The sequence below is a fragment of the Panthera pardus genome, unplaced genomic scaffold (genome assembly GCF_024362965.1).
Source record: "Panthera pardus isolate Hobbes unplaced genomic scaffold, ASM2436296v1 HiC_scaffold_18, whole genome shotgun sequence".
NCBI classification, from domain to species: domain Eukaryota; kingdom Metazoa; phylum Chordata; class Mammalia; order Carnivora; family Felidae; genus Panthera; species Panthera pardus.
Window position 1 is genome coordinate 16,991,786 of NW_026526743.1, and position 13,278 is coordinate 17,005,063.

Genomic DNA, 13,278 nt, shown 5'->3' on the forward strand with positions numbered 1-13,278 from the left:
TATATCCCTTACACACAACATCATACTATATGTCTTGTAATTTGTGGACAGTTGTCTGTCCTGAATAAAAAGATTACTGAGGAGGGCACCTCGGTGGCTCAATCAGTTAAGCATCCGACTTTGGCTCAAGTCATGATCTCACGGTTCATGAGTTCAAGCCCCACATCAGGCCTTGCTGCTCTCAGCACCAAGCCTGCTTCGGATCCTCTGTCTCCCTCTCTCTCTATCCCTCCCCCACTCATGCTCTCTCTTTGAAAAATAAACAATTAAAAAAAAAGACTTGAGGAACAAATGTGTTGAAATGTATAAATGGGTGGAGGTGCAGTCAGAGACTGTGCAAAGGGTGTGCTGTTGCAAATTCACATTAGGGTATAGCCTACAGGAAGTCTAAGGTGCCGAATGATATAGGCAAGAATGGTAGGCAGGTGATAGAGCCTGATATATTGGGGATTCACTGAAACTAGTCTTGACCACTCATGACCACATAATCAAACCCCAATAAAAACTCAGAGCAAGGATTAAGGGAAGCTTCCTAGACTGTATGATGTACAAGGAAGGTGGCATACCTTGACTACATGGGCACAGAATTTCCTATGCTTGGTACCTCCTAGAATTTGCCCTATGTACCTTTTCAGCTGGCTGTTCACTGTCTCTTTTATATAAAATGGTAATCGTAAGTACAGTGCTTTTCATGAATTTATGAGTTGTTCTAGTGAATTATCAAACCTGAGGAGTTGTATGAAACTCTAAATTTACAGTCAGCCAGGCAGAAGTATGGGTAGCCTGGGGATCCCAGTTGCAACTGGTGTCTGAACTAAGGGCAATCTTGTTGGGTACCTTGCCCTTTAACCTGTGGAATCTGATGTTAATTCCAGGTAGTGTCAGAATTTAATTGAAGTGTAAGACAGCCATTTGATATCAGAGAATTTGTGAAAGCCACAATACTGAAATAATCCTGTTCATTTCATCCCAATTTCACTCTCAGAATGCCAATAATAGGCTCATAACTCCCTCAATTAGTAATGAAAGTAAAAGTCCCTTCTGATGGGAAAATTATGCACAAGGGAAAAGACCATATTACCAAAAGTGGGCAGTCCTCAGTATATTAACCCAACCAGATCATCCTAAAGTAAACAAGACCCAATCCCTACTACACAGAAGTTCCAATCATCTTTTCAGTATGTCATACTTAAAAATGAGCAGTAAGCCATTGTTTATAAGACATTTGAGAAATGTTTTTCAACATGAAAAGGAGCCTAAAACAGAACAAAGTATCTGTGAGGGAACAATCAATGCAAGGAACAGAAGAAAAGGTCAAAACATATAATGAATAACCTCAGAGAGATAAGAGAATTAAACAGGCATAAGATGCCAAACAAAGGAACACAAAGGAACACTAACATATACACACAAAGTTCTTAGAAATCAAAAATATAATCATGAAAAAGTATTTTTAAAAACCCCCAAATTCCTCTCTAAATTCTGTGCACAAAATTCTGGCTTCCTTTCTCAATTGACCTTGGAGAAATTACAGAGAATTTGGTTTTGTGGAACTGAGGCAAATTATGAAATATCTTAGGGAGACTGAAGACTTATACAAACTTGTGTGTGTTTGAGGATGGAGCTACTTGCCTAGATAGATGGTAACAGGAGGCAAGGAGAGGCTACCCTGGTAGTAAAGTCTTTAAACTCTGATTTAGCCTTTCCCTGAACTTCCTTGGGACCACGGCAGCCTATGTCTTTACCACAGGAATTGATGGCAACTCTGCTCAAGTTGCTGAATAAGTAGGATAACCTAATGGCAAAGAAAAAAACCTGTGGATAGAAGAATATGGCTGATCACCTGCTCTCAGGCATATGCTCCTCTACCTCCTAAGCTATTAAAACCCCAAGAGCAGGGCACCTGGGTGGCTCAGTCAGTTGGGAGTCCAACTTCAGCTCAGGTCATGGTCTCACTGCTTGTGGGTTCAAGCCCCGTGTTGGGCTCTGCGCTGACAGCTCAGAGCCTGAAGCCTGCTTCAGATTCTGTGTCTCCCCCTCTTTCTGCCCCTCCCATGCTTGTGCTCTCTCTCTCTCTCTCTCTCTCAATAATGAATAAATGTTAACAAAAAAAAACCTTAAAGAAAAAAACCCAAGAGCTGGTGGATTACAAAAGGGAAAACATACTCTTCCGTAGATGCTGCTGCTTTGTAAATGTTGAAAGATCAAACCCTGATAAGAAGAATTACCTACAGGAGCAGTAGCAAATAAAAGTTATCACCAGTGAACCCTTAGGTCTTAGGGCTCATCATCCTGAGCTTATCTCCGCCCACTTCTTATATCTACCTAGAGGGACACAGACCTGGGTCTACCTCTTGGCCCTACCCCAGGCACACTGCCAGACAAGGTGATTGATAATCTCTTGGGAACATGGACTCACAGGTCAAAATGGCCATACAACAGAGGGTACAACTGTTGTTGAAATAAGACTACAAACTACCATGATCATCTTTGACAGATAAAGTATAGGATGTGGCCAAGACCTATTTATGATAACTCTGAGCAAATCAGCCCTGCAAAGTAATAGCTGTAACTTGGTAAAAGTTATGAAAGAGAGAGGGAGACACAGAACTTGAAGCAGGCTCCAGGCTCTGAGCTGTCAGCACAGAGCCCAATGTGGGGCTCAAACCCACAAACCACAAGATCATGACCTGAGCCAAAGTTGGACGCTCAACCAACTGGGCCACCCAGGCACCCCTGAAGAAACTTCAGATATGGTCCCATTAGATCAGGAAAAAGAAATGTTACCACTACCAATGTTACCAATTAAGGCAGTCCCAGCTATTATTATAAGCAAAGAAATAATAAGTATGAGGATTAGAAGTGATAAATCTAATAATATGATGATCTAACTAGAAAAACCTTAATATGATGATGATGTAACTAGAAAAATCAAGAGAATAAAAAACTGCCAGACATTAAAGATCAACTTATAAAAATCAATAGTATTTTGAGTAACATCAGCAAGATGATGGAATAATAAGTGCTAGGTTCTCCTGACCCCCATAATAAACACATCAACTCAATACCAATACATAGATAAGTTCCCTTCGTGAGAAATCAAGAAACTAAGAGAATCCTACATACTAGGCAAGTGTGAAGCCAGACATATTAAAACTAGTAGGAAAACTGGAGAAACCCTCTCTCACCATGATCCCCGTACTGGCATAGCGCCATAAAACTGGGAGGAAACCTCCAGCTTCCAACTTCTCCCTGAATACAAAAAAAAGTTGGAATGCAGTCAATGACTCAACTTTTCTAAGTGATGCCTAACTGACCATTCTGGAGCCTTGATTAGACCTGTTATACCCTAGACTCCTGAGGACTACAGAGAACAAAAGCACTGGTTTGAACTAGTATGCAGGCACTCACCACAGCTCCTTTCCCTGCTCAATACAGAGTGAATGGGAGAGAAACTTCAGCTCTCAGCTTCTCCCTGGGGAAGGTAAGAGGTGGACTGTGTGTCAAACATTCCAACTTTTCTAGGGTTTGACTAAGGTACTGGCTTCTATCTCACCAGTCTTGGAGTGCTGATGGAACCCGGCAGATTCAAGATGTCTGAGAGCCACCAAGAATTAAGAAGGTAGTTTGAACTAGTATACAAACTTATCATAGCTCCTCCTCCTGGCCTAGTGCAGAACGAATGGATAGAAAACTTCAGCTCCCACCATCTCCTTGAAGATGAGCTGGACAATGCAACAATTTTCTAACTTCTCTGGGAGCTACCCAAGGTACTGACTTCAATCTCACCTATCTCTATCTCAGAGTGCAGATGGGACCTGGCAAACAGTGGGCCCCTGGGACTACAGAAAACAAAGGGGCAATTTGAACTAGCATGGAAGCACCACAGCTCTTCTCCTAGTTTAGTACATAGCGAGTGGGAGAAAAAACAAAGCTCCCAGTTTTCAAATGTTCCAAATTTCGGGGGATTACTTAGGGCCTGGCTTCTGTCTTGGAGCTGATGGAACCGGGCATATTCTAGACACCTGGGAGCCATTGAGAACAAAGATGGGGATTTGAACCATCTTTGCATGTAACACCTGCATGTAAACATTTGCCATAGCCCTTCCCCCCATTCCAGAGCAAAGCTAGCAGGCAAAACATTCCAGCTCCCACATTTTCTCTGGAGAGGGAAAGAAACTGGACCACACATCCAATGTTCTAATTTCTTTAGATGCTATATGAGGAATTGGTGCTTGTTTCAGAGCACTGATGGGACCTGGCATACTCTAGACACCTGGGGGTCGCTAATAAGGACAGTGGTTTGGATTAGCATAAAAGTTTGAGAGGCTGACAGAAGCTCTGACTGGTGAAGGTCTTCTCTTGTGTGAGGCTAATACATAATAAATGGGGCAAGTGGCATTTTTTTTTAACATGTAGATATCAACACAAAGAATCAAGGAAAATGAAGAAACAGGGAAACACAATCCAAACAAAGAAACAAAGCTCCAGAAAATTACCCTAATGAAATATAAGTAGAGGAATTACCTGACAGGGAATTTTAAATAAACGTCATAAAAATGATCAATGAGCTCAGGAGAACAATGTATGATGAAAGTGAGAATTCCAATCAGACAAAATATGAGAAATAATAAGAAAATCCTGGAGCTGAAGAATGTAAAAACTGAACTGAAAATTTTAATAGATGTAGTCAACAACAGACTAGAGCAAGCAGAAGAATCAGTGAACTCAAAGACACATTTTTTTGAAATTATCGAATCAAAGGAGCAGAAAGAAAAGAGAATAGAAAAGAGTAAAGAAAGCTTAAGGTTCTTATGAAACACCAAGGAATGGTCTAATATACACATTATGGGAATTCTAGAGGCAGAAGTGAGTAAGAACAAGAAAACTTACTCAAATTAGTAATGGATGAAAACTTCCCAAATCTGGGGAAGGAAACAGACATGCAGACTCAGGAAGTCAAAGTATTCCAAAAGAAATCCATACTGAGACACATTATGTCACACTGAGACATCATTATAATGTCTTTGTCAATAGTCAAAGGCAGGGGCGCCTGGGTGGCTCAGTCGGTTAAGCATCCAACTTCAGCTCAGGTCACGATCTTGTGGTCCGTGAGTTCGAGCCCCGTGTCAGGCTCTGGGCTGATGGCTCAGAGCCTGGAGCCTGCTTCCGATTCTGTGTCTCCCTCTCTCTCTGCCCCTTCCCCGTTCATGTTCTGTCTCTCTCTGTCTCAAAAATAAATAAACGTTAAAAAAAAAAATTTTTTTTAAATAGTCAAAAGCAAAAGGGGCACCTGGCTGGCTCAGTTGGAAGAGCGTATGACTCTTGATCTCAGGGTCATGAGTTGGAGTCCCATGTTATGTGTAGAGATTAAAATAAATAAAAACTTCAAAGGCAGGGGGACCTGGATGAAATTTAAGAAGACTAAAATCACACCAAGTATCTTTTCTGACTATGGTCAATGAAATTAGAAATCAACAGCAGAATGAAAACTGGAAAATCCACAAATATGTAGAAATTAAACAACACTTCTGAACAAGCAATAGGTCAACAAGAAATAGAGAAATTAGAAAATATCTTGAGAGACAAAAACAAGATGAAGAAAAAGTAGTAATGAAGAGGGAAGAGTATAGTCCTACATTCAAAAATAAGATCACAAATATATGACCTAATTTATGCCTCAAGGAACAAACTAAACCCAAAGTTGGCAGAAGGAAGAAAATGATAAAGATTAGTGGATATAAATGAAATAGAATAGAAAAACAAGAAAGACCAATGAAATAGTTGGTTTATTGAAATAAATAAATAAAATTGATAAACTTTTAGACGAAGAAAAAAGAGGAGTCTCAAATAAATAAAATCAGAAATGAAAAAGGAAACACTATAACTAATGTTACAGAAATAAAAGGGTCCATAAGAGGCTACTATGAATAATTATATACCATGAAACTGGATAACCTGGAAAAAAATGGATAAATTCCTAGATACATATAATCTACCATGACTGAATCATGAAGATACAGCAAGTCTGAATATACCCATAACTAGTAAGAACATTGGCTCACAATAAAAAAAACTTTCAGGGCACCTGGGTGGCTCAGTCAGTTAAGCGTCCAACTCTTGATTCCAGCTCAGGTCATGTCTCACGGTGGTGAGATCCAGCCCCAAGTTGGGATCCATGCTGAGCCTGGAGCCTGCTTGAGATTCTCTTTCTCCCTCTCCCTCTGCCCCTCCCCTGCTCGTGCATGCAGCACACACTCTCTCTCTTTCCTCTCTCTCTCAAAAAAAATTCTCTCAACAAAGAAAAGCCCAGGACCAGATGGCTTCATTGGTGAAGTCTACCAAACATTTAAATAATAATAATGTCAACCTAGGGAGTGGGGGAGAGGTACCAATCCTAAAACTCCTACAAAAAAACTGAAAAGCAGGGAACACTTCCAAACTATTTTTGTTTTTGAGAGAAAGAGAAAGTGCACGTGTGCACACACGTAGCGGAGGGACAGAGGGAGAGAGGCAGAATCCCAAGCAAGCTCCACTCTGGGGCTCGCTCCCATGACCCTGAGATCATGACTTGACCTGAAATCAAGAGTCAGATGCTCAACCAAGTGAGCCACTAGGCTCAAAACTCATTTTATGGGGGTGCCTGCATGGCTCGGTTGGTTAAGCCTCCAACTTTGGCTCAGGTCATGATCTCACAGCTTGCGCATTTGAGCCTCACAATGGGCTCTGTGCTGACAGAGCCTGGAGCCTGCTTTGGATTGTGTCTCCCTCTCTCTCTCTGCCCCTCCCCTGCTCGCACTCTGTCTCTCTCAAAAATAAACATTAAAAAATATATTTTTTTAAATAAAGAGGAAAAAGAAAAACATTCATTTTATGAAGCCAGCATTACCCTCATGCCAAAGCCAGACATAGAAACCATTAAAAAAAGAAAATGACAGGCCAATTCCTAATGAATATTGATGCAAAAATTCTCAAGAAAATACTAGTAAACCGAATTCAACAGCACATTAAAAGGATCATACACCATGACCAAGTGGAATTTATTCCTGGGATGTAAAGATGATCCAACATACAAAAATCAATTAATGTGATACCTGAGACTGAAGGATAAAAATCAAATGATCATCTCAACAGATGCAGAAAACTAATTTGATAAAATTCAACACCCTTTCATTAAAAAACTCTCAGCAAACTACTAGAAGGATATTACCTCAACATAATGAAGACCATATATAAAAAGTACACACCTAATATTATATTCAATGATGAAAAACTGAATGCTTTTCCTCTAAGATCATGAAGGCAAAGATGCCCACTCTTGCCACTTCTATATCCGGCATATAGAAAACTCTATGAAGACTCCACATAAAAACTGTTAGAATTAATAAACAAATTAGGTTTTCAGTTTGCAGTTGCAGGAAATGAGTTGCAGGAAAAATGAGCTGTGTTTCTTTACACTAACAATATTCTGAAAAGGAAATTAGAAAAACAATACTATTTATAATGGATTAAAAGGACTAATATACTTAGGAACACACTTAACTAAGGAGGTGAGAGACTTGTACATTGAAAACTGTGAAACACTGATGGAAGAAATTAAAGATACACAAGATAAATGTTAAGATATTCTGTGTTCATGGATTGGGAAAATACTGTAAAAATGTCCATACTCCCCAAATTATCTACAGATTCAATGCAATCCCTGTAAAAATCCCAATGGCATTTTCTATAGTAATAGAACAAACAATTCAATGAGCCAAAATAATCTTTAGACAGTACAACAAAGCTGGAGGCAACACATTTCCTGATTCCAAAATAGATTATAAAGCTGCAGCAGTTAAAACAGTACGGTACCGGCACAAAGACATTCACATAGCCAAAAGAACAGAATAAATTCACGTATACACAATTAATATATAACAAACGTGCAAGACTACATAACAGAGAAGGGTAAGTCTTAAAAAATGATGATGGGAGAAGCACCTGCTGGCTCAGTCAGTTAAGCATATGACTCTTGGTTTTGGCTCAGGTCATGATCTCAAGGTTTCATGAGTTTGAGCCCCATGTCCAGCTCTGTGCTGACAGTGTGGAGCCTGCTTGGGATTCTCTGTCTCCCTCTCTCTCTGCCTCTCTCCCACTTATACTCTGTCTTTCTCAAAATAAGCTTAAAAAGAATGATGATGGGAAAATGGAACATCCACATGCAAAAAAAAGAAATTGGACTCTTACCTTATATCATACAGAAAAATCAACTCAAAATGTATTAAAGACTTAAATATAAGACCTGACATTGTAAAACTTCTACAAGAACACATAGGGGAAAAGTTTCATGACACCGGTCTTAGTGATGATTTCCGAATATGGCATCAAAAGCACAGGTAACAAAAGCAAAAATAGACATACAGGACTAGGACTACATCAAATTTAAAATCTTACACATAGCAAAGAATCAACAGAATGAAAAGACAATCTATGGAATGGGAGAAAACATTTGCCAACCATATATATGATAAGGGGTTAATGTCTAAAATAGGTAGGAATAAAACCTAATAACCTAATTTAAAAAATTAGTAGGGTGCCTGGGTGGCTCAGTTGGCTAAGCATCCAATTTCAGCTCAGGTCATGATCTCATGGTTCATGAGTTCGAGCCGTGCATTTGGCTATGCTCTGACAGTGCAGAGCCTGCCTGGGATTCCCTATCTCCCTCTCTGCCCACCCCTGACTTGCTCACTTTCTCTCTCTCAAGATAAATAAACTTTAAAAATTAAGTAAGTAAATAAATAAGAACGTGAATAGAAGTTTCTCCAAAGAAACCATACAAATAGCCAAGAAGTGAATGAAAGATGCTCAATATCGCTAATCATTACAGAAAAATAAATCAAAACCATGATGAAACATTACCTATTACGGTTAGGACAGCTGTCATTAAAAAAAAAAGGGGGGGGCAAGTAACTGTTGGTGAAGATGCTAAGAAATTGGAACTCTTGTACACTACTGGTGGGAATGCAAAATGGTGTAGCCACTATGGAAAACAGTATGGAGGTTCTTCAAAAAATTAAAAATAGAACTATCATATGATCCATCAATCCCACTTCTGGGTATTTATCCAAAAGAATTGAAATCAAGATCTTGAAGAGATATTAGCACTCATGTGTTCATTGCAGCACTACTCATAATAGTCAAGATGAAAACAACCTAAATCCATAGATAGATGAGTGGATAAAGAAAATGTGGCATATATGTACAATGGAATATTATTCAGCCTTAAAAAGAAGGAAATCTTGCCATATGTGACAACATGGATGAACCCTGAAGACACTATGCTACATGAAATAAGGCAGTCACAGGACAAATACTGCATTATTTGACTTATATGAGGTATCTAAAAAGAGCAAAACTCATAGAAGCAAAGAGTAGAATGGTGGTTGCCAGGGGCTGGGCTGAGAGGGAAATGAGCAGTTGTTAATCAACAAATATAAAGTTTTAACGATGCAAGGCAAATAAGTTCTAGAGATCTACTATATAATGCTGTGCCTATAGTTAACAATACTATACTATACACTTAAAAATCTGTTAAGAGGGTAGATCTCATGTTAAGTGATCTTATCACAATAAAATTTAAGAAGAAAGGGGTGGGGAAAGCAGTTGAAAAATTTATATCCTACAAGCAGCTTGAGGCTGCATACTGCTCCACATTCTCATCTATTCATCTTCAGACTTAAATGTTTGTCCATGTTGCAGGTGTCATAATGGTATCCTACTGCAGTTTTAATTTGCATTTCCCTGATAACTAACAAAATTAAATTCATTTTCACATGTTAAAGAAAAACTAATAGTATTTCTCTGCACCAACAATACTAATTAGAAAATTGTACACGCTCACAATAGCAATACAGCGTGTTTTAAAAATTTAGAAAGTAACTGAACAAAAAACAAAAAATTGCTAGGAACAACAGATTGCAAATGATGTGTTTGGTTAAAAGACAGCCTGAAGGTTACAGATTTATTATCCTGTAGGACAATAACTAGTTTTTATATCCCAGTTAGTGATGTTATTCCTGCATTCTTTCTTTCCATGACAATATGAACTCCATTTCTCCCAAATAATGAACTAAATAAATCCTTCAAATGTGTTTATCATATATTTATGAAAGAGTCATATTAAACTTCTGAAAAGTTATAACTTTTTTTTTCAGTTTATTTATTTGAGAGAGAGACGGGGAGAGGGAGAGAGCGCATACACGCACGTGTAAGCAGGGTAAGGGCAGAGGCAGAGGGAGAGAGAGAATCCCAAGCAGGTTCCACACTCAGCCTGGAGCCCAATGTGGAACTCAATCTGACAACTGTGAGATCATGACCTGAGCCAATACCAAGTCAGATACTTAACCGACTGAGTCACCTAGATGCCCTGAAAAGTTATATTTTTGAAAAGTTTTGAAAATGTTATACTCTGGAGGCACCTGGGTGGTTCTCAGTTGAGAGTCTGACTCTTGGTATTGGCTCAGGTCATGATCTCACAGTCTGTGGAGTTGAACCTTGGGTCAGGCTCCATGCTGACAGTGTAGAGCCTGCTTGGGTTCATTCTCTCTCTCTTTCTGCCCTTTCTCTGCTCATGCAGGTGTGTGTTCTCTCTCAAAATAAATAAATAAACATAAAAATAAAAAAGAAAATGTTATTCTCTTAAAATTTTGAAGATCCCACTGAGATGTCCAAATGGACTTAACCGCAGGATGCAATAAAACATGTGACTTGAGAAGTATTCCTCATAGGTTAAGTCCCAGCAGTCTTCTTTTCTTGGCTGTCTCAGTAAATCCCAAGCAGCAATAAAATTCTACTTTCATTCACTTTCTCTCCACTACACCCTCCTTAGTGTGTCCTGGGCTTTTTTTGGGGCCAAATCCAGTTTGGTTCTGGTTTGTGTGAAGCTGGTACATTATAGTGATTAGGAATCTGATATTATGGTGGTATCTATATGGATAATGGACATCTGTTTCAGTTATCTGGGGATCCCTTCATTCTCTGTTGAGATGACAGAAGATCTGGATTGTTATCTTCCCTTTGAGTCTGTTTGTAATATCTTGTGCCTCCTAGAAAGGAAAAAAAATCTTGGGCGGGGGGGGTGGTGGCTGGGTGGCTCAGTCAGTTAAACGTTCGACTCTTGGTTTCAGTTCAGGTCATGATCTCACACTTTGTAAGATCAAGTCCTACATCAGACTCCGTGCTGACGGTGCAGAGCCTGCTTAGGATTTTCTCTCTCTCCCTCTTTCTCTGCCTCTCCCCGGCTCACTATCTTTCTCTCAAAATAAATAAATAAACTTTAAAAAATTAAAAAAAAACCCGATTTGTGAGTTCTTTAGTTCTTCATTAATGTATCTTGTGGCTAAATTGTAAAACTAAAGTCGTATCTATAACTTTTTTGTTGTTTTTTCCTATAACATTTTTTGAGATATAACTGACATAAAAACTTTTACCTGACAAAAAAAATAAGTTTTAAATACTTTCCTATTTCCAGAAGGTATTAATAAACTTAACTGTGAAGGCTCTTAAAGGAGTTCACACCAAGACCATATGCAACCAAAGAAAAAAAATAAAATAAACTGCATTTTGTCAAAATTAAAAACTTTTGTGCTTCAAAGGACAAAATCAAGAGGGTGAAAACACACTCACTAAATGGGGGAAAATAGTCACAAATCATATACTGTTAAGAGACCTGTATTTAGAATATATAATTAACAGAAAACTCAATAATAAAAAGGCAAACAACCCAATTAAAACATGGATAAAATCATTACCCTACATCTCATTCACCTGAACAAAGGCCTCTCGTCAGCTCTCTTTCAACCATCCAGGGCTCTTTTCCTTGTTCCAATAAGGAAATCACAGCTGGCTTAGAATTGGAAAGTCCTGATCACAAGAAAAGACATGGGACATGGTTATGCTGTGGGTGTCCCAGAAATCAGATCCAGTCCCTTGGTGAGAAGAAAGAGATGCCACTGTAGGAAGGACCGAAAAAAGATGAAGGTGAAGCTTCAGCCCACTGGAGCTGCTCATTTCCAATTCTTCTATTCCATTCCAACTCAAACCATTCCTTAAGGAACAGGGAGCAGAAATTTAGCTGGCTACTTGAAACAAATAATTCACAATGGAGAAAGGAGACATTCCTGAGGACAGACTCTGAATTTTGGGGGATAGTTATCCTTACCCACTGAAACCAGGTTGCTGAAATTCTCCAACATCACTTCTTTGTATAAATTCATCTGACCAGAGTCCAGGCATTCCCATTCCTCCTGAGAGAAGTTTATAGAAACATCCCTGAACATCATTGATCCCTGAAACAACAAACACGCTTTCACAGTAGAAGAAGATAAGAAAAAGATGGTAGTAGGGATGGTGGTAGAGGGCTCTACAAAAAGGAACAGAGATTGTTAATCAAATTGAAGGGGCCAGAACTCTATTAGATCAGTAGAAAACATATGTCTTGTATACAGAGGGATATATCTAGGAACGTACAAGTAAAATTTTCCAATGACATGAAATAGCAAAAATACAGCTCAATGCTTGATGCCTGGCTATAGTGAAATGTACGTAAATGTGAATTCCTTCTCTTTCCATATTTTCCTTTTAAGACCTCAAATAAGGAACTGTGTGATGAATTTTAAAACACTTTAAAGTTTCAGAATCAGGGAAAAAAAGAACTTTCTAAAATTTCCAGGAAGAAAAAAAACCAGAATTTTCCAAAACTTCCAGGAAGAAAATATGGATTATAAAAAAAATTTTGAGGAATCAAAATCACAGTGGACTTTAAAAAAAATTTTTTAATGTTTATTTATTTTTGAGACAATGCAAGAGGCAGAGTACAAGCAGCAGAAGGGCAGACAGAGAGAGACACAGAATCCAAAGTGGGCTCCAGGCTCCAAGCTGTCAGCACAGAGCCCGACGCGGGGCTCGAACTCACGAGCCATGAGATTGTGACCTGAGCCGAAGTCGGATGCTTAACCGACTGAGCCACTCAGGTGCCCCAGAGTGGACTTTTAAAAAGCACCACTTGAAGTAAGAAAAAAAAGTGACTCCTTTAATATTACAAAGGAAAATGAATTCTGGCCTTGAATTCTATACCCAGTCAAAGCTAAAGTGAAGATTATATACCAAGCAAGATTAAAAACCAAGCTAGTGTGAAGATTAAGTCAACACAATTATAGATTGGCAGGAAAAGACAAAATTATCTCCTATGTAGCTTTTCATTTTAGAACTTTAAAAATGTTTATTTATTTATTTTTG

At 38.8% G+C, this 13,278-nt stretch overlaps 1 protein-coding gene across 21 annotated transcripts in view; it reads right to left on the minus strand.

The window, feature by feature from the left end:
* ZNF829 (zinc finger protein 829) overlaps positions 1 to 13,278 on the minus strand; it is a 28,392-nt gene that overhangs the window by 5,420 nt on the left and 9,694 nt on the right. For 4 of the 21 annotated variants that reach the window (XM_019423157.2, XM_019423159.2, XM_019423156.2 and 1 more), the window contains exons 3-4: positions 12,203 to 12,329; positions 11,809 to 11,904 (exon numbers count right to left, since the gene is read on the minus strand). The exons of 4 other annotated variants lie outside the window; for them this stretch is intronic. In XM_019423157.2, the coding sequence (XP_019278702.1) occupies positions 11,809 to 11,904; positions 12,203 to 12,329 (223 nt within the window). Of the gene's footprint in view, positions 1 to 3,188; positions 3,352 to 3,411; positions 3,476 to 7,247; positions 7,554 to 11,808; positions 12,089 to 12,202; positions 12,330 to 13,278 lie in introns of those variants that run through there. 13 more of the 21 variants (XM_019423161.2, XM_019423160.2, XM_053906403.1 and 10 more) reach the window with 8 other exon arrangements.